We start from the raw sequence: 22,674 nt of genomic DNA on the forward strand, positions 1-22,674 counted from the left end.
TGCATTGGTGGATAGTAGATGTCTAGTGTCAGCGCTTGCTACTTCATTCAAAAAAATGAAACTCAACACATTTACACAGCTACTGCCTGCAAATTGACATTGAATGTCCTAAGGGACACTGTCAAGTCTTTTTTTTCAGTTCATGTTTTAAAGACTATCTGTTACAGTCTTTGAAGCTGACTCCTTCTTCCCCTACCATCTGATATAACTTTGGGCATGACCAAGACTTCTGTCTCTGTCTGTCCCTCTTTCAAGTTCCCTATATTTAATCTGGGTGATATTTAAGGAAGGGATTCTTCCAGTTGCGTCTTCCTCAAGGTTCCAGTTGCATTCCTGCTATCACAGACATGGAGTTTCCTTCTGAATACATCACCCAAATATTTCCATCTTCTTTAATATCTGGTACTTTCTAAGAATTTGTTTCCAAAGGCATTTTGGTGAATGTCCAAAGCTTTAATTTATTTCCAGCTTTTGCACCTGTTTTTTAAGATAGATAGAAATGACATTTGAGTTGAAGATTTGTAATTTGGCTTTTAAATTGTAGGTTTGGGGCAACAAGTTCTTGTTTAGTTTGGTAGAACCTCTCTGAGGTTTGAGAAGTCATATATATTTTACAATTTACAAACACTGATTCTGCCATTCAACCCTCTCCCATTATCTCATGAAAAAGACATGGCATTATCAAAGATGGCAGTGTAAGTCTGGAAACAAACTTTTGTGGGAGCAGAGTGCATAACATCTTAGCCATCATTTCTACAGGCCTCTTCTTTTTACAAGTTCCAAATGCATTTTTTCTGAGTAAACATGAATTTAACCTGTATAAAATGAATGCTTTCATAAACTCAGTAGGTTAGAGACCTACTATGTATCTTTAAATCTTACATAAAGAGTGATCATCATGCTTTAAATTGATGTGGGCACTATCAGATTTATGGAGCAGGAGAGTTTATATTTAAAATCCAAAGCTCACAATACCCATCTGATAATAAAATATTACAGCTGGTCATCAGTGATGACCTAACAGTGTCAGTAACTACTGAGGACATAAAAATGAGGTCAGGTTGGGAGTTATACTCTTGTACATATGTATTTCTAGATGCCTATTCTTAGAACGTGTCAAACGTGCTATTGTACTAAGATTAGCTTGTAGGAGTAATTTTGGATCTAGATTACTTGAAAGCATTTTTTAAAATAAGAAGTGGAAACTGATTAGCGTAGTACCAAACAATAGTTGGTGGAAGGCATTTGAACTTTCTATGTTAATGCTTTGTTCTATGGAATTCGTATGGAAGCAACACAACAAGACAGGCTTTTCTTTTCATTAGCTTTTACAAATAGTACTTAACTGCATTATACTACACTGATAGAATATTTCACATTTACAGTCTTTTACATTTTTAATATTTAATGTTACTGGAATATGGTGATGAGCAGTCCTCCCTTTTTCATATCTTTGGGACTAGGTGTTTAGCAGAATTTGCAGATTGGAATCTGACAGACCACACTATGGGTGCTTCTGCTACGATCTCAAACTTGCAACTTTCGTACTGCTACCCATGCACCTTAGCACCCATGCCTCCCCAGCCTGTAGTGAACAGTAATAAGAAAATAAACACTGACCTACATGGCATAAAATGTATTATGTACTGAATTGCAATATACTGCAATCAGCTACATGGGCTAAATTCAGATCTGTACATTTTAACTCCTAGAGTACCTTATGTATCTGAATATTTACATCTCCCAGCTCTTATCTTAGAGGAGAGATTTATTGTTAGTAGAAGCCAAAGGGCACTTCCATTGTTGTCCCCATCAGTGGTTCTCACCATAAAATAATTTCTGCTAGCAGCTTCCATACATCATTGTAATTAGTTAAGCAACTGACTAATTAAGTGTAACTATTTTAAAATATTATTCCAGAGAAAAGATCTCTATGGGCTTTTTTATTATTATTTTGGACAGAAAGAAATAGCAAGGCATTAATTTTGAAAAGCAGTATAATATTTTTTACAACCCCCTCTCCCAAAAACCTGACCTCCATGTCAAAAAATGGTAAAATGCCTGTTTTGGGGTTGATTCTAGTTATAATTAAATTGGAACTTGCCACTTGATATTTTTATAATATACTTATTTTAAACCATGCAGTATATATTTTTTGTCAATTGAATCTTTAAACAGAGAACAGTGGATAACAAAATTTCAGTTTACCACTATAAACTTTCATATGCCTTCCCTATTGGATTTAAAGTATGTGAAACTTTCAGGCTTTTCATAATTTTTATGAATACTTAATGGTAGGAATCTGTACAAATAATGAATAATCTGGCCTCACAAGTCACAAATCCAGGAATAAGTGTTCTTTCTAGGAATCCTATTACAGGTATTTCCAAGTAATTAAAGTTTTTTGGGGGACAGTTGATTTTTACTAACATAAATATAATCAAAATAATATTTTTAATGCATATTAAGGATGTCCATATAATAAGTTGAACTGAAATAGCAAAAGGGAGAGTTAAAACCAAGGTAGTTATTTCACTCTAGGTTTACAAGTAGGCCAACATTCTGTGAGAATAGCATAGGCCTTATAAATCCACACTTTCCAACAAAGAGACAGAAGCCCCTGGCAGACGTTAATTTTAAAGGGGATCTGATTTATGATCTCAACAATCAGGCCTTCTGCCGTGCTGCATGTGCATGGCAGAAGGCACGATTGTGGAACCAGGGATCAGATCCCAATCACACCATATAGCCAGTGCAGGCAGAGCCTAGGATCATGATGCTGGGCTCCCCCTGCACTGGCAAGTAGCAACCAACAGGCTGATCAGTGTTCCCAGCCTCAGGAACACCTCAGAGTCAAGGGCTCCTATGCACCCCTTAGACTGAGAGCCCTGATCAGTGGATGCATGCCACACATGCAATATAAGGCACAATTGGAATGGACCACAAAGTAATTACACATATTTTGTGTAATAACTTTTGGGGTTTTCCTTGTTGTATTGTGCCATTAATGGCATTAACATGTGGCCAGGTTACTACTTAAGACTTGATTAACTGCTCAAGCGTAACATATACCAGGGGACAGAGAGAATGGTTTTGTTCCCGTTAAGTTGAGAGAGTACACAATGGACTTGATATCTGCAAAAATTAAAGATCTTCCACTTTAGGGTGAATCTATCTTTTTGGTTCTTCTGCACCTTTGTCTTTGTGCATACCATTTATCCTAGTGTTCTGAGATGCCTATCTAGCATAATTTTTTTCCTAGCTCTTATGTCCTTCAATGTGGTCCACATAGGCACAAACTGTGGCACGAACTGTGTCAAGCAATTATGTTTAAATTCGCCTTTAGCTAAAATAATTACTTGCATATATTTTTTAGCCACTGGTGCTAGGGCCATATAATTTCTAAACATTTTAAAGTTTGAATGTCTTTTAAATATGCTTTCTGACATGCCCTACTCAGTCCACACTATCTGAGCAAACACTATTAGTTGAAATGTGAAAGAAGGCCAAACATGGTTCTTTAATTTAGTCCATTTCTAATTATGGATAAGAAGTAATTTAGTGGGAAGAGTTTTAGAATAATACACTTTTCAAATACACTTCCTATATAAATATTGGGTTTTGTTTCCTAATTAAGGCTCTGTTCCTACCAAATAAGGAGGAAATCCTGCTCGTGCCATCTGGTCCCTTACTTAGCTCAAAATGTTCTCTTGCCATGTACTAAACAGTCCAGCTTAATGAAAGTATTGCTGGTGATTTTGTCAGTTCCCTGGTATACTGAATGTTACAATGAAAAATGAAAGTACAAGGTATGATTCACATAAATAGGGTCAGGTAGTGACAGCTCCTTACATGGATTCCTGCTAGGTGACAGCACTCAAGGGGTTTCACTGATGTAGCAGAATAAAAGTTTGTGAACTTTTGGAAGACGGAAGCACAGCAACACAGCATGTTGCTCTTGTCATGTGTGTAACAGCCGGAGGAACCAGTGGGCAGTCTCCAGAGCTGGACTGACTGTGAATTTGGACTGCAACTCCCAAGTACCCCTAGGGACTGATGGGGAGGGGGAGACAAGGGAAGAAAGGAAGAGAAAGCTTGAGGCTGGAGTAAAGGGAAGAGAGAGCACTGTGCATGTGGAACCTGGTGAGCCCTACACAGAGGAGTACACAGCGGAGCTGGAGATCTCACTAGCTCGGTCAGCCAGGACTGTGGACAGAGGGAATGGGACTCAGACTTGGGGGCAGCTGCAGGCTGCTGTTTGAGAGCTCTAGGGACTAATGGCTTTAAGGGGAACATCTCTGGAGGTGTGGGGGTTGGAGGGGGGAAATTAAGGTGCTGAGTGTATGTTACCACAGTGTTGATGTTTCTTTACCTTTTACCTGTTCTATCCCTTTGGCCCATTGGTTTGTGACCCCAACTGCTCTGATTTTCTGTATAAAAAGTGGGAAATCCCCTTTGCTTCTTGTGCCAGTTCTGGGGCTGCAAGGTTGGCACACTGAATTTCCCAAGAGTTTATGAATCCCTTCTGAATATTACCAAGCAATTGGAGCTCCTCAAGTTTGAGAGAATAAAAACAAAGCTGTGCTAGAGCATGACTTTTTTGCATCTGTTGATCCAGGGCTTTCAGAACCAGGTCTCCATTTGAATCTTTTAGGGCACAAGGCAAATGGCACCTGCAGGCAACATGAAATAGCTCCACCAGTGGCTTTCATCCAACTTGAAGCACAGATTTATCACAACATGGTTGTTACAGAGACATAAAAGTGCTTCTTTCTTTATAAGTTTAATAGTTAAGGTAAAAGACCACTACCATCATCTACTATGCTATCCAGTATGGCACAACTGGAGCTCAAAAGAGTTTTTCTTTTCTTCCCAAAAAAGGAACATTTTAGCTGCTAATTAGACATGATGTAGTGTCTTTGAAAATGGGCACAGCTAAATAAGCCCGCACATGCAGTTTGCAGTGCCACAAACCCATCTGCAACACTGCAAACTGGGCACACTGTACATGCATGCATTCACTGGGCTGCTAATTTGCTGCACAGTGGGGGATTTTGACACCAGGATTTCCTGACATCAAAACAAAAAAAAAAAACAGGCCAGAAAAAAGTGGAGTGGCGCATGTGGCAGCAGTATGCGCCACCTGATATTGGAGCCTGGCTGGCCATGCTGTGACTGCCAGCCAGTTCTGCATGCCCAGACTGCTGCTGCTAGAGCCTCAGGAGGCTGCCAGGACCCAAGGTAGGGCTGCTGGTGCCAGCCCAGGTGGTGCATTTCCCAGGGACAAGTAGCAGCGACACAAGTATGTGTTGTTGCTATTTGTCCCCAGGAAAACGCATGTTCCTGCTTTTGGGGACACACCCAATGATGCCATTGTTACCTTTATAGCTTCTACCAAGCCAATGTACAGTGCCTTTGATATGGAATTCCACTGAGGTCACTGCAGTGGGTTCTAGGAGCAATACAACAGAGCAAAATATTGTACAACTAACCAGTATCCAAGTTTGGATGCTAATGGCTGGAATCCTGGTTTGATGACACCAAAACTGAGTCTGAAAGTGACCCTGTTAGAAATATTATATCCTGCTAACAGCCCCCATAGCAAGCAAAAAGATTTAATTTGTTTATTTTTTTTGCTTTTTTTCTTCTTTTTTGAGACTATTAAAAATAGTTAGGACATTACAATTAGAGCCAAGTGAGTCTGGAGATGTAAGACGAATCGGATATTATTCTGTATTATTGTCTTTCTTGTGTTTTATATTTTGAGAAACTTCTCTGTAATTATTTAATTCACCAGTATTTCTTTTCTTACAGTGATTTTGTGACAATTATCTACCCTTACATTTTATTTATCTTTTTAATAACACAGCTGAAATGATAACCGCTAGAATTAAAACAAATATTAGCTAGCAATGAGAAATTATTAGCTGCTAAATACCCTCCCACCCCCACACACAGCATGGTGTGTGTAATAGGAAATATTTATCCCACTGTTGGAAAGAATACATTATGCAAATACATTATGCAAATTGGGGAATTCTTCTAGAAACCATTGATATTCTGTATAAAGATTGAGGGTATATTTAATACTTTCATTACCTTGTTTACACAGTGGTTGAGATGATAAAAGAATATTTTTCCTCTGTTCTGTAGGTTCTGTACAGATTAAAGGAGAAAATTCAGTTTTCATTGAGACAAGAGAAGGAGAAAAAACAAGAGATCCACCTTTCACCTCTCCGCCTACAGACATCACAGTCTAAGACAGCAAACAGTATGGTCCAACCTCAGCAGGCTCCTAAGGTTGTAAATGTCATAGTAGACTCTCAAGGCCAATGTGCACCTGAGATCAGACTTCCTTTTTCTGCCAGTCCATCTCCTTTCAAAATGAAACCTGTTGGCCTTCAAGAAAGGTAGGATGGTGCCACATACACTATTTACTCTTCCATTTTAGATCATTACTAATGTGTATCTTCTTCCTTCAAAGAAGCAAAAACCTTTAGCTCCCAAATGTTTTAGCATTAGTAGATTTCATCCTCTAGAAGCAGAGGTAGTTTTTATTATACAGTGAACTTGAGGGTAAGCGCTTGAGTCTAGATTTTCCACTGAAATATTTAAATTGGTCTTCTCCTTTATTTTTTCTATTTCAATCTTTTCCATGGTTTTGCCTCATCTAGTACGAGAATTCTTGACCAGACATTTCTTTCCCAAGATAAAATAAATACAGTGTGTTTATTTTATTGCATTAAGTGAAATCAAAGAACAGGAAAAGTAGTGCACCTGCCTAGCATGACTAAGATCCAGGTGTGTTTTAGGGAACAGAGAACATTTTGGGATGCTTAGTAATCTCTTTGCCTGAACAGAAATCAGCAGTAATAGTGAAAGGGACTTTCATAGTCTGCTTCTCAAATATCAGGATTTAGATGTCGTCACTAGCGGGAACTCCTGGGGCTCCACCTCCCCTATACCCTAGCCATGCACCAGCCTGTTGGTGCAGCTGGACAATGGACAGTCCAACCCAGCTTGGATGTCATGTCCCAATCCCTCTCACTCTCTCTGGCCCTTGGTGTTTCACCGATGCATCAACCCAGCTTGCCACCTCCTTCATGGGGCTATGGTCTATGGCTTGTAGGCTGTGATTTAGCTACAGTTCTCCACTCTGCCGTACAGGTTTATGTGGGTGGTAAGGTGACCCCAGTGATGGGTTTAGCCTATTAGTGTCAAGGGTCCCCAAGTGACCCGAGCCCACTCAGCCCTCGACACATCCTGTGGCCTTTCTGCTGGCCTCTGGGGCTTTAAATGAAATGAGAGGCACAAATAACAGAAACTGCTGCACATGTCCTGCATCTGGAGACTTTGCCATCCCTTGGCATATTCCTCCAATCTGGCACCTTCACCATTCTGGGTGACGGGCCCCTTTAAGTGTAGCCTGAACCCCTCTGCTGGGTCCCTCTCTGGCCTCTCCCTATAGCAGTTGGGAGACCTCTGTTGGCCTTGAGAGAGGTCTCACAGCTTTTTCCCTGCTGTGTCCCCTCAGCTGTTTCCCAGCCACCAGTTTTTATCCCAGCCGGGCAGCGTTCTTCAATGACATCATCTTTCCACACCAGCCCCAGCCCCAGAGAAAAGTGGCTGACAAAACGTACTGGTGTTCTACCCCTCTGCAGCTCATCCAGCTCAGCTGCATCTGTTGAGGATGAATTTGCCCTGTTATCAGGGCTTTTCTTCTTGGTGTTGCGGCAGGCAGCCCCACCACAACTCATGCCACGGGAGGGATATCCTGTCCCTTTCTCATCAGCCCCCTGGGACATGCACATTAGCCTATTTTAATGTGAATTAAAGCTTCACTAAGGGCACTTTCACACATGCTGTGGAGGTGGGGACGGGGCAGCGTTTTAATTGGATTGGCTCTGAGAGCCAATCTAATTAAACCACCACAGCATTTCATGCATCAGCATCCCTGTGCCTCAAAATGGTTAATGCTCATAAATAAAAGCTAATGCACATTTTGCTAGTACCTCACAATGGAGAACTCTTTTACATGTGTTCTGTGGGGGGTGGGGAGCCTTTAATTAGAGCAGTTCTTAGAGCTGCTCTATTAAAGCATGCAGTGTCTCGTGTATCAGCCTCCCTGCACTCTAAAATGGTGGTGGGGTGCTTGAACTAAAGCTTGTGCAACATACTTTAGTTTAAGCACCCCCACTGCCAGTTTGAAGTTTGGGGATGCCAGTACATGAGACATTTGAAGGCTAGCAAGAGCACTGTACTTACCATGCTCCAGAAGACTCAATTAATTGAGTCTTAACTGAGTGTGCTCCAACGCGCTGTAATTACGGCATGTCAGAGCAGCCTTACAGTAAATCTAAAGGCACCAAAAGGTACTAGATTGAATGTGCATTAATTAAATATACATGTAGATGCGCTCACGTTGAGTGGCTTAAATTGGGGTAGCCATTGCTGTTTAGATGACTTGCCCAAGAATTAGTCGTACAGGCTGCTGCTACACATCATGGGGGTTTGCTTCAGTTTAATTCTCCCTAAATTGAAGCAATGGGTTTTTAAAAACACTGCTTCAATTAACGATGAAGTAAACCAACGTAGCATGCACACAAGGGTCAGGCCCGATCTTTACCTGCCTCTCCAGCAGTGGGGGGAAAAGATGAGCTGCCAGCAGGCTGAGCAGTCCCTGATGTGTGTGGGGGCGGGGGTGCAGTGCTTTCCTCTGCAGCAGTGCCCCCAGGGGCAGCACATGCTCACAGGCACTTGGCTCAGGCGGTCCCAGGGGGCACTGCAGCCATGGAGGGAAGCACCGTTCCCCTCTCACAGTCCCAGAGGGATGAACCGGGCCCCCGTGAAGGTCAGGCAAGGAGTCTCCAGGGAGGAAAAAAAAAATTAGGCTTGCCTTGTTTTTTTTCCTTCAGTGGAGCCTGCCTGCATGGGCTGCTCCTGGACTGCCTGTATGGGATCCTACACACTCCCCTGAATTTCAGGTGGCCTGGTGCTTCCCTCTGTGGCTATAAGGTAGCAAACTAAAATACCTTGGACATGTTTTATTTTACTGCCTCCCAAAGTCATTCAATATGCCGCCAACAGTGTAAACAGCTGCACCATTAAAATATGCTATGCCACCGTCAGTGTAAACAATTGTCCCATTAAAGCGGTGCAGAAAGGCATTTAAGCTGCTTTAAAGGCCAATTTTGTAGTGTGTACAAAGGCCCAAAAACATCTCACCATGGCAAATACTGCCCCTGCTTTCACAGACCCCACTGGTCATATATAATGGAATCAATGATTCTATTACAGAAAAAAGGAAACCAAATTTACTCAGGGGCAATATCCTGAGTAAGCTCAGATCCTACAATGGGTAAACTGAATTATGGAAAAGCAGGGAAAAGGAAAGAATGAGGAACAAGCTAGTGGACTGACTACTGCAAGGGTCTTTAATTACTTAAATGGCCAACTGCTTCTAAGAGGAAGCAGAGAAAAAAATTTGAATGACTCTGGGATTAATACCATTAACTTCTGTGCAAGCAGGGCCTTTGAGGTTACTTGTGTTCATATCTTAAAGGTAAGTTCTCTGACTCCCTTTGATATCTCTGCCTCTCAGACAATGCAAAGGGAACAGAGAATAGTTGCACCTCACTACCTGTGGATTCCTCAGATGTAAAAAAGTCCCTAAGTGCTGATATACTGGGCTGCACCAATCCTTGACTGCCAGCCCTTTTTTCCAAAGGACTTTCCAAAGAGAAGTAAGTACAGCTATGCCCATTTTACAGACAGAAAACATAGGTACACAGGATTTGTATGTTTGCCATTCCACACTGTTTTGAAATCAAGAATATTCTGAAAGTCACAGAAAACATATTTGGAAAAGACCACAAGATAATAACATAACTCAAGTGGGGTGACTGGTACAGTAGCCCTAGTCATCATCTCATGGGAAGGGGGCACAAAAATAGCTGCCACTGGCACTGAGTGCAGCAGATGATGCTGCCCAGAGCCTGGAGCTGACCTGTTACACTTCTGCCAGAAAAGGTTGTTTACCCCAGCAGTTGGCAATGTTTTCAAGTGGCAGACTGAAACAACCCAGCTTGGGTTTGAGGCAAACTACTCAAACTGCTGCTGCTACCACTGCTTTTCCCCTACCACCCAGCCACAGTGCAAGCAAAACCTCCTGCCACCAAAACATCACAAAAGCCTTCCCAGCTCTGTGGACAGGGTCCAATGACTCCACAGGCCTGTGGATCATAGGTTCCTGACCTCTATGTTAGTCCATTTTCCTGTCTTCATACAGGCTTATTTACTGAATATTCCTGTTTGTCTAAACACTGATAAAATCTCCAGTGGTAGCAATGGAGATTTACAGCCTACCTAGGTCAGCTCTGTCAGTGTTTATAGGAAGTCCTGGGAGCTGGAATCATAACCCAGGGCTTCTCACTCTCAGCCAGATGCCTTAAATATGAGTACAGTAATTGTCCCTCAAAGATTGCCTTAAAATGCAGACTGTAATACTGGGCCAAACTTAAAAGAAAAGCAGTTGTAGAAAATGCCAGCATTTTGCCAGGCATAATCAGTATTCCCATTGCTGTCACTAAATATATTTTATTTCTCAGCCTTTCCCAGTGATAGGGTTACAGTGCAAAGTCCATAACTCTTGTAGACAGAAGAAATAAGTTTGTAAATATGAAATATATACAGGCACCCAGATTCTCAAAGTAGTTAGGCACTTAACTCCCATTGATTTCAACAAGTATTTTGTTCTTGAAGATCTTTGAAGATCTGAGCCAAAATGCTTGCTTTAAAAATGCTTGCTTAAAGATAATGGCAGATGTGCATGTTCTCCAACGGGCCAATGGAGAGCATGTGCATCTGTCATTATAGCCTCTCTGATCTAGAAACCTAGATGAGTTTTGCCAGATGGTTGCAGCCTGCTTTCATAAAATATCAGCCCTTGAATAACTAACATAGATAGCAAACAGCAGAGCAAATGAACTTACACCTGAACATCAGAGGAATGTAACAACAGACACAATGGAAATGCAAGAGGAAACCAAGTATAACATTCCCTTTCAGGATTTTGTTTAGTTTAGCAACAATTTTGATTCAGTTGGAACAATGCGATTTCAGTAAGTGTGATTTTTATCAATGACTTTGAGAAATAGAGAGAACTAAGAGAGATAGGACTCTGAGTCCTCTGCACATAAAAGATGATAAGGGCAAGTCTGTACTACAATATTCAGTAATATTCCAGTGGCTATAAAAAGTAAAGACTCTAGGAAGAAAGTAGATGGGTCCTAGTTCACATTTTGTTCATGCAAACAGATCTGAGATCGGAAATACAAAGTTACAATCACCTAAAGCAGATAGAAATCCTACCCTTTGTCTACTCGCTCCTGTTCCAATAGTTACTGAAACAGGTGAGCTTGGCATTGTGCCTGGAAGGCTTATACATTTGGACCTTTTGGGGAAACCTTCCAAAGGAATTTCATTTGGAAGCTCATTATTGGAAGCTCTTCACTTCCTTATGACTGCAGGAGTGTGATGGCAGGTCTTAAATCATTTCTATGCTGTCAGCTACCTGTGCTGTAGTGTAAAGGGAAGGAATAACCCATTTAGCTTTGTATCTTTCCAGTTAATTGCTAAGGCAATTATACCTGTGCTCGTCTCATTAAAACATACTCTCTGGGCCTTGTCCTGGACATTATTAAGTGGAGGCTGAGATGTGATCAGAATGTTTGCTCCCATTTTTATCTCATTTCTAGCTTTCACAGATGCTAAAGTTATGATCCAAGGGGTGAACTGATACCAGCCTGCAAACAAGCTAAAAAAGTAGCTAGGAAGAATAAATATTGTCCTATTCAGTTTAACTCTGAAGACTTTTGACACTCAGCTTAGATCACAGCCTGGGGACAGGGCTATGCCATGGAGATGTGGACAGAGCAGAACAAATCTGGATCATCAAAGGACTTTGCATAGCATGCCTACTCTGCACATACTACTCCTAAAAAGGATGTAACATAATCACCATTATTGCAGCTATGTCTTTAATGACTTATAGGCATCCTTCCAGTGCCATATTAAGAATATTAATTTCAGATGCACTGCATCCTTTTGGGATGTAGTGTACACTCACTGTGCTTCACCTCAGCAGGCTCAGGGAAGTCCATTTCTGGTGCAGATCTGTTGAGGGATACCATGTCCCCTGCCTATGATTTCTGAGACCTACAGAAAAAAAACTTGCCAGGCTGGTGATGGGCTTCAGTGCTTACCCATTGTGCTGACCAACTCATTGTTTCTTTGTGGCAACTTTCTACTTTTGTCTCTATTTTGGTCTCCTGTTTTGTAAGCTCCTCTAAGACTCTAACATCTCTGGGGCAGAAGCAGTGTTTTGTTCAGTGTTTATACTTGTCACAATGATGTCCTTGTCTGCAATGGGACTCCTAGACATTGTACAGGAACAAGTAAATAATGGTAACACCCTTGTGGGGTGTTTTTAGAGCACTGAATGTCTTGAATTTGGCTTTACGTCTTTTTCTACCATCATCTTGTTTTCTCTCTCTATGTCCTTACTCATTGGTTGTATAATATTTATATCCTAGTGTTTAAAGCTCTGGAGCAGAAATAGTGTATGTGGCATGTGTTTGTTCAGTGCCTAGCTTATAGGGGCCCTAATCCCTCTTTACATTGTTTAGGTATGACCACAGTATAAATAATTAGTATCATCTTGCTAGGGAAGCCTATAGCTCCCTAAGCAGGAAGGGCACCTGGTAGATAGGTTCAGTCATATAGAGCAGTTAAAGGGGGAGATCTCTGGAGACAGGAACAGAAGCTTGGCAACTGAAGATAAGCACCACGATCCCTCCCTTTTAAATAAATATTAACATTGAGGTGACACTGATGGTACCTTATGCTTTGTGCCACATTGTTACATTCAACCAGTTGGTTGATGAGAGAGTGACATCTAGAGGAAGGAGGAAAAAATGCAATGGGCTTAGGCTGGGTAGACTCATAGTTCTTCATCTTTTAAACTCAGTATGTTCTTGTTAGACTCAGGGCACCCATCAGAAGGTGCCTGCCCTGAGCCTTCAATCACTTCTTAAGTATGAAAAAATGATAGAGGAATTATTTTGTTGCAAAGAACTCAGAAAGCCCACTACAGGTCAAAATGTTTTCGACACTCTGGATTCCCATTTGAAATCTCTGGGTTTATTTTATGGATTGTGTTTGCACACCTAACAGGGCTGATATTGTGCAGCGTGCCATGGCATCCTTAAAAGGATTCCCAGGGTGGACTCTCTGGTGTAGGGATAAGGAGAGCTTTTTTCCTCAGAAACGTGGGACGTTGCCTCTTCCTACAGTACTTTCAATTGTCTGCCTTTTGTATTCCTGTACTGCATCATTTTGGACTGTGGGTCTCTTTGAGCAACTCCATAATTCATTTAAGTAGATTGTTAAATCCTGATTCAGTGAAATACTGGCTAAAGCAAGGATATCAAATTTGCCCAGCCCCCAGACCATATCTGGGCTGCAGGGCTTCTTATGTGAATTTAGACTTCAATAAGGCACAGGACAGATCTGTACAACCTCCAGCAGTGTGGTGAACCTGAATTTCTGTTTCCTATCATGGAGCTGCAGGGATTAATGTGGCTTTTGCTTGCCCTGACACTACTGAAATGTGTTTCCCAGGGGGGCTCTGTGCCCTGAAATTCAGTGCCTGGCCCCACCATCGCTTGCTTTATGACAGAATTCCTAGCCCCTCCAGGAGCCCTGCAGGCCAGATGGTATGGCTCCACAGGCCATACCTTTGAGATCCTTGAACTAAAGTATTTCATTTTAATATTTATTTCAGTGAAGATAAGACAGCATGGCAGTGTAGTCATTAGCATAACAGGCACTGTGATCCAATAGGTGATTTTTTTTCTTCTCTATGATTAACAAGCAGATCCCTTTTTCTGCTTATTATATAGTAAATATTTGACCCGTAGATGCTGATGGCTAGATATGCAAATTAAAGAATGGCATAGAGAGTATAGACTGTGTACTCCTAAACTGTGTTTCTTGATTCCCGGTTTATTCTGGATAAGTAATGATTATTGGGCAAGAAAGGTGAAGGGCTTTTTTTGAAGCCACCAGGCATGTTGTGAATCATTCAGTAGAGGGAGCTTAACAATTGCCATTTGCTGGCATCTTCACTATATTGCCTAAGTGACAAAAATCTATTGTACTGGTATCACGCTTGGTTTCATTATTGCCCCAGGAAGCAGAACTAATTTTGCTTTTCAGTGTATGTCTCCTCTGAGGCACTGCCACAGTACCAGAGGCCTGACACTTGAACATAATATATAAATGATCCTTTATTTTCCGTGAATATTGCATGCTGCCTAATCATTCATTTTCTACTTAAAATCCTATGATTCGGCTTTCTTCCACTAAAAGGGTCAAACCTAATCTTAATCTCAGATGGTCCAGAATTAATGTTCATTTATATCCCTTTTACCCAAATCAGAATCTGGGGTGCCTTGATTTGGTGTTTCAGATTGTAGCCTGACCTGAAGATTACTGCAAAACTGTAATAAAGTAATCAACAAATTAAAACACAGATATTCTGAGGATTCCTCACAGAGGGAGTAGGAGAGTTACCCCACCACTAAAACATGCATATGATTTTACAAATGCAATTACTCCCTTATCTAGCTTTTGTTGTTTTCATTTCAGGTGTCTATAATCTGCCTTTCTAAATGGCATCTAAACTAAATAGTACAGGACGATTATAGAGATAGTCTGAATAAATCCAGGCAATTTCAATTTAACGTTGTATACACAAGAACACTAGGAAAGATAGTAATTATGAGCATATATCTTTCAGAGTATATAATATGAAAAAAATTGTTTTTAAAGTCTCTGCACACACTCATATTCTAAACCTGGTACAAAGATCTTCTTCCTTCTTGGTCCATTCTAAATAAGATGTCTGGCTTTGGAAAAAGTTATGAGCCTGTTTCTCCATCACCCAGCTGTCTGTGCAACTTTTTACCTATGCCAAGTGGGTGTAGAGCACTATCATTCCAGGCTGGTAGTATTTCATTTCACTCGTTTTGTCCAGGTGCAAATGCACGAAGTGAGGTATAGAGCAAAGGAGAATAAAGTCAGTGAAATTCAGGGAAAGGTTGACTGGCATGAGAAGCGAAGATTAAAAATTCAAAACAAGAACATGTTGTGAGGAGTCACTGCCGGGGCACAAAAATGCCACATTAAAGAAAGGCTTCTCAAAGTTACTGTGAGAGAAAAGTCTAGTGGGAAGCCTTCCTATTGCCTTAGTACTACTCGATAGCACATCACTGTGAAGAGCTCCAGTAAGTGTGCAATGCCACCTTAAGGAAGCCAACATGACATCTCAGTCTGTCATCACTATTGAGAAAAAACAACAGGCCTAGGATGGGAGAGTATTAAAAGTTTACATCATAGGAAAGTGGCATTCCATTATTCAAAAGTGGTTAAAATAATAGGCAGTATAAAAAGAAGTAAAGTGGACTCTTCTGTTTACCTACTTATAGTACGGGAATAATAATAAAAGTATATTTCAATGACATTGAAAAGGAGCAAATTTTAACATGGTAAAAAGAAAATAATTGTTCATAAAATATATAGTTAACCTCTAAAATTCACTGCCATGAGAAAAAGTTGAAGAGAGGATCATAGCAAGATTAAAAAAATTATTCAACCTATGTTGATAAGGGAATGATCAGTCATATCACAAAGAAATCTGTTGTTGGTGTTAAATATATAATATGAGAAATATAAGCCACTACGCTTAGAGCAGAAACTCCAGCTGGTAAACTTAGGAAAAAACTTTCCCTGAGGGCAGCTTATTCCATAACTACCTACTGCAGAGTGACTTGCATCCTTCCTCTGAAACATTTGGTACCTGTCACTATCACAAAGGAAGTACTGGAGCTATATGGAGCTTGGGTTTGATTTTGTATGGCAGGGGTATCAAATTCACCCCATCTCCTAGACCAGATCTGGAACACTGGGTTCCTTGCTGGCCAGATCTGGACTGCAGAACTCCTCATCGGCTGGGTCCAGATGCCACAGTAGCAGTGGGGGGGAATGGCAGCGACAGGGTGAATGGCACCAGTGGTGAGGTGAGCAGCAGTGTGGGGACAAGCAGCAGCAGTGACCAAGAGAGTTAATGCCACCATTACTCCCTCCCTGCTACCACCATACATCACCAATGGGGCTCCATACCTGTATGTCAACAGCAGGCCCCACCCCAACTTGCCCTGGCCCTTTTGGGAACCCTGTGGGGCACAGGACATGGCTCCACAGGCCGTATCTGCACTGTGGGCCATACGTTTGACAGTCCTGTGATATGACAGTTCCTATGTTAATTTTAACAGTGGGGCCAAGTAACAGCAAACCAAGTGGTCTCAAACAGGCCAAACCCTCCTTCCTGTTGCTGATGGTCAAGTCCATGGAGCTCAGATTCTGTGGTAATTCATGGTGCTCCCTCAGCATGCTTCCCAACTTCAGGAGGCCCTGCGAGCTGGATGGAACAGCTCTGCAGGCTGGATCTGGCCCATGGGCAATAAGTCTGGCATCCCTGCTCTAAACCAAATAACTGATAAGTATTGTGATCCAGTAGTTAATGTACTGAAAGGAAGGTAACCCCTTCCTCCCCGATATTCACGTTTGCTGCATCAACATCACAAAAGTCACACTACAAACTATCACTCTCCAACCAAGCCTCCATTACATTCAAGAAAACAAATCATAGGGTGTGACTCTGTAAATATAAATATGATGTTATTGATCTGCTGTGTTTATATGAAATATTGTATTCTGATCGATCATGTAAAATAACTCTTAAAGGGCAGCACCTTGCAGTCAGAATATTGTGAACATGCCAATCTTTGTAGTTTCTGACCTAAGCATGAGAACTTAATATATTTACAGGAAGGGGCCTTGAATTTCCTGGCCAAAATATGCTAGCTTTGCACAGACTTGGAGGATAAATTTACCCTATTGTGTTGAGCTGAATATGCTTTTTGCATTCTTAATTTAACTCCTAGAGATTGTTTTCAGGAAAATGTCAGTGTAATTGTTCAAAGCAGAGCTATGTGCCAACCCAAAAGTAATAGCGGGTGAACATTTTTGCAAAGATATGCATACTTTATCCTGTGGAAAGGCATTTGAAAAGCAGCCAGGGACTTATAAAATAAGTTGGAGATCACAGCCAAGAATTCTGGAGTTCCAACACCATACCTGCCATCACTCAATCACAGTGTGGCTTTGGACAAGTCTATGAACTTTCTACCTAAATATTCTTAATTGTAAAAAGGGCTCATGACACGTACATACTGACCTCACAGGAGTATCAGGGACTGGAATATTATAGAACTGCTAAGCATCAGCATTTACACAGATCTTTTACTAAGAGCACACATACTTAAGGTTTTCCAAGAATAGGGGATAGATCCCTATGGAGATGTCCAGTTCAGTGCTCTCCCTGTAGAGTATCCAGTCCTGCCACTGCTGGAGGCAGGATACTGGATTAGATGGACCTCCAGATGGTCTGACTCAGTATGGCACTTCTTATGTTCTTTAAGAAGGCTACATTCCTTTATTTCTTCATGGAATAGACCCATGATTTGATAACACCTATGCATTTACAACTTATATGACATGATTCTCTTGTTTGAAATTTGGACTACTAAGCACTTTCAGCATCACTCCTGCAAGAAGTTGGTTGCAGGTTGCTTCACTGGAAGCTTCACCTTGTTACACCTTGCACTGCAAGCTGCACAACTGTTGATGGGTGATAGTGCTAGCTTGAGTTTGGAGCAGTCACACTTCAGGCCACCAAAGGCCTGGAGGACCAAAAGGTACGAATCCCAGCCGTCCCCCATTCTGGGCTTCCCCCCCTACATCCTGTCTCTCTGTCCCCCAGGGCTCTCCCTGTTCTCACGACCCCAGCCCCACGGCTCCCTCCTGCCCCTTGGGGTGCCCCCTGCCTCCTGCTCCCTGGAGCATTACTTACTTGTGACTGCCTGTGCTGTGTGTCCCAGGGGAGCAAGCAGGGAAGGTTAACTGCTGCTGGAGGGAAAAGGCAAAGGGGGAATGACTAGGGATATGAGATGAGTGGGGGGGCAATGGGCCTGATCTGGACCAGTGCAGGATGGGGACAGGTGGGGTGTTTACGCTAATGTGTAGCCTAGAGTGGCTCTGGCGTGGCATAACTTTGAGCTGTATACTGAGTACTTAAAACCAGTTTTAGGTGTTAATATATGGACAATCCAAGTGAGAAGAGTCCCAGGAGCTGCCCAAAATTACCATGTAACAAAGCCCTGCTTCGAAGGGCTCCAAGAACATATAGGGTCTGCCTACATAGATGTCAGGATGAGGCCTTAAGGTATAAAATAACTGTTCATTTCTAGTGGTGGAAGTTTGCACTGCTTGAAATCTTTCCAAGAGAGAGAGCATACAAGTGTAGCCAGCAAGCAGCCCCTGCACTGAAGTACCCTCATGCCCCAGCCAGCCCCATTAGTGTCTACACATACATTGCTGCAGAGTAAAAAACTCCAATGTAGGATAGTACTTGTTTTTACCAGTACTATATGTAATGCATTTATTTACAGTGGATTTAAATTAGTTTACTCCGTCCTAATAGCACTGTACATGTCAATGCTGAGGCTTTTACTGTGGAACTAAGTAAGCAACTCCGCAATAAATATCTCATGTGGATGCACCTACTGTTATCACTGTTAGGTTTACAAACATGTTTCACAAGTTAAACCCAGATATTTCACATAGAAGTCCATAGCTGTGGTCTTTCTGACATTTTGCAACAGAAAAATTGCTAATATTTTTCTGTAGGCAAAAAAGAGTCAAAACTAAAAGCTGACTTTTTCCAAGGGATGCCTCAAATCTAACTATGGGTGCCTCAAATCTAAAAAAGGTTGAAAACCACTGGTCTAGATAGTCATATGCCCTTTAATTTTATCAGAGTATTTGACAGTGGCTTACCCTCACATCATCCTTCTGATCAGAAATATGATCAGTATTATCTCCATTTACAGTAAAAAATTGAGGGACACAGAGAATAATCCATGACTTGCCCAGGTTACTAATAAAATCTGATGTTGATTTCCTGGGCATAGACCAGTGTGTGGTATGTTGCATTTGCATTCTCTCAAGGAGGTATGAATGTTCCCTAACACTAAGAGATGACGGGTTTTGCTAGTTATAAGGGGGAAAGGATTTTTTGAAGATACCTTTTATTAGACCAACCATAGAGTTGAGAGAAAAGTTAGAAAAGCTCTCAAGCATAAAGTTCCCTTCATCAGGAGCATTTGTTCTAGAAAACTCCTATAAAAGTTGAAAAGAAAACAGCCTTTCAATAAAATATTTTTACTCCTCCTATGTAATTTGATAATTATATCTCTTCCAAATGGTTGAAATAAGCTATTAAAAGCTGAGTTCTATATATTTTAGAGTAAATATAGAATAGTTGGCTTCATCCCTGTAAGATTTATTGATGAGAGGCTTCTTTATTGCATGTGTGATAACAGGATCACAGGAAAATAGGTGTAGAAAAGACCTTGAAAGGTCATTTAGTCCACCTCCCTGCTCAAGGCAGGACCAACTAGTAGGTTTCTAGACCACATGCATTACCTGCAAGCCTCATGAAGTTACTTATAGCATCTTCAGCACCTCTCTTTTGAGGGTAATCCAAATGCAGCTAGAGTAGATTGTGCCCCTTTCAAACACCAGCTTTCCTTTGCCACATCTGAAAACCTTCATAGAAGCTGACATTTATACCTGAGACTGGGCAATCCAGGCAAATTGACCCACCCAACAACCCCATTGGCTGCAGTTCCACATTCTTGTTCTTTAGAAAGAAAGGAAGTGTTTTGCCTAGAGCCAAGACAGCAATGCCTACACAAGAATTTCTATTTGCTGCCTTAGGATTTTTAGCCAGGAATTTTATAACAATTTTATTGTATTCACAGGTGTCTTATCTTGCATTTATTCTTGTTACTCTAGTTGCTACTGGTGCTAGCTTGTACACAGGAAACTGCAGTACCAATCAAGTTAGTTCCCAAACTGACAGGAAACCCTATTTGGTCAGATGTTGATTGTGCTTGTCTTTACTGCTCCACCCATCACTTTTTGTTCCTTTTTGGCTGAAGTTAAGACAAATTAATCAGTGGCCACCATCTGGCAGACAGTTTTGGTCGATTCTTAGTAAATTGTCCAGCTGATTGGTTAAAAAATAAGTATAGTACAGCAAACTGAGGGCAAGCATATTAGTGTTAAAATATTTTTAGGGTCCTAGCCTCTTACATAGTCTCTGGGCCATGTCACATGAGACACTTAGCACTTGTTAAATGCACTTAAAATGTGAATATCTGCATGTTTGTGAAGGCTAACACATGCTAAGTGCACTCAGATTGTATCAAAGTAAAGTTATACCTTTTCTGGTGAGGAGCATCTCCAGACTGTATTGAGTAATATGTGTTGAGCTAACATTGGACTGCTCCATGGAGATATATGATCACTTGTGGTCCAAGGGCTGGAACCCACAATCTGTTTTTTGTGGGTTTCAGTGTGGTCCAGTGAAGGGGCTGGAACTGATAAGCAGATGATTTTTGGTCTTAGCCCAAGAGCTACACTGGAGCCAGTTAGAGACTCTGGTGGGTTCCCAGGGATGGGACCAAAAATCAGTTGATTGCAGTCCAGCCCGCACATGGCACCAAAGTATTGAACCAGATCCAGTCAAGTGCAAGATAGCACTTCAGAAGGCCAGTTCAAGACTCCAAGGCAGTGTGGGGCTAGGAACAGCAGTAAGCTGATTATCAGTCCAACCCTGGAACCACACCAAGGTTGGACTGACAATCCAACCACACTCCAATCAGCTCTGATCCCAGGTCACTGGTGGGATCCAGTGGCAGGGGCAAAACCTTCCCCAAGACTCGGCTCCCCATACCTACTGCCAGCATCAGAGACTGTACTAAGCATTACCATGTGATTGCTGAAAACACATTCTAGCTTTTGATAATGCCTACTAGGATCTAAATAAAATGTGCTAAATGTCCCATGCGACAAGGCCCTCTCTCTGGCTTCCTGGAGGAATTATTAATTAGGATTCTATGAATAATCCATAATCCCTAAATTTGTGTACAGGAGAGAAATTTGGCTGTGAAGTTACATTGCAGATGGAATCACTGACATAACAGTTCCAAATGTACAATGGTCACAGTATGGTCCTACTGGACCTTTGCCAGTATTTAGATGGTCTGTTTGGTTTACTTTCTATATTCCACTGCATAGCAGTCAGAGTTGACTGTGGTGCTCACTTGCATTCTATCCGCTGTAAGGCTGTATGAAACGGCACTGTTTCATTTTGACTTCCATTTTGCTGTTTCGACGGGACAGTGTTTCATTTTGAGTTTTGTTTTGTTTCGAAACCACTGTTCCATTTCTTTGTCATAACTGTTTCGTTGTTTTGACGTTTCACCCATAAGCTATAATGGGGATGCATGAAACTGCCTATAACTTTGTCATTTCTTGCCTGATTTGAATGAAACTTGCAGATTTGGTAGCCCCTTCTGAGGCCATGAAGCCTGCCAAGTTTCAAGGAGATAGGTGGAGGGGTTTCTGGGAAACTGCACCTCAAATCATGGAAGCAAAACTCATGTCACTTGTAAGCGTGAAGGCACAGGGGGGTGAAAACTGCGGGGATGGCAACCTCTGCTGAGGCCACAAAGCCTACCAAGTTTCAAGTGTAGGGGTTTCTGGGAAACTGCACCCCAAGCTACTGATAAGCAAAACTCATGATGTGTGATTGTGTGTTAAGGCGCAGCTGTTTTTCTGTTTCTCCCCCAGAGCACTGGGGACCTCAGAGAAGGATGAGAGTCACTGGCCAGCTACACACAGTCAATATCAGATCAGTCCTTTCCCCCTCTTCCCCCTCCCTTTCCTTACTTTCTGTTTCCCTGCTTTGAAACTTGAAACATTTCAAAGTTTCAAAAAACTTGGAGTGTCCTTGTTTCATTTTGAGGCTGTTTCAAAGCCTTTCATTTAATTTCTATTTCAGAAAACTGACATTAACCTTGAAAGTTCTCAAGGGACCCTCCTCACACAAATGTTACATGGTCAATGAAGGGTTTTTTGAGAGTTGTACTGCCATTGAAAGAGTGAGCCCATTCCTGGCACCAACATCTCGGGTTGTACCTCCCTGGGGTTGGAGTTTTCTGTCCCTGTTTCTGAAGGTTGCATCTCCTACCTCTTTTAAGAACCCCTAAGCTCTTCCTGCAATTGTTGAATGCCACAGAGTGAATGTTGCATGCTGTATTTTCTCACATAACACACTTTGGAAATAGGATACACACCTTATTTTTAACAAGCAGAATGACAATTAAAATATATTTTCTTGTAGAAACTGGGCATGTCTACACATGTATTTATACACTGCTGCTATTGTGCATTAAGTTCAGTACCTCCAATATGAAGTACTACCTACATAAATGTGCAGTAGCCAGTGCTTTGGACCCATGCATATGGACAGAGTGTTTATACAGGTAACTGAAAACAGAATTTAAATAATTGGACTCCTATTGATTATATGAGAGGTGCTTTGGAAAAGTAGACTCAAATTAAGTGAATCTTCAACCTAGA

The 22,674-nt window shown here is 41.5% G+C and overlaps 1 protein-coding gene across 2 annotated transcripts in view; it reads left to right on the top strand.

The window, feature by feature from the left end:
- The window catches only part of PTPRR (protein tyrosine phosphatase, receptor type R), a 211,627-nt gene that overhangs the window by 119,789 nt on the left and 69,164 nt on the right, over positions 1-22,674 (top strand). For both annotated transcript variants that reach the window (XM_019543212.1, XM_019543213.1), the window contains one exon: positions 6,154-6,410. In XM_019543212.1, coding sequence (XP_019398757.1) covers positions 6,154-6,410 — 257 coding nt within the window. The remainder of the gene's footprint in view (positions 1-6,153; positions 6,411-22,674) is intronic.

Source organism: Crocodylus porosus, unplaced genomic scaffold, assembly GCF_001723895.1.
Source record: "Crocodylus porosus isolate Cpor-Errol unplaced genomic scaffold, CroPor_comp1, whole genome shotgun sequence".
Classification (NCBI taxonomy): Eukaryota; Metazoa; Chordata; order Crocodylia; family Crocodylidae; genus Crocodylus; species Crocodylus porosus.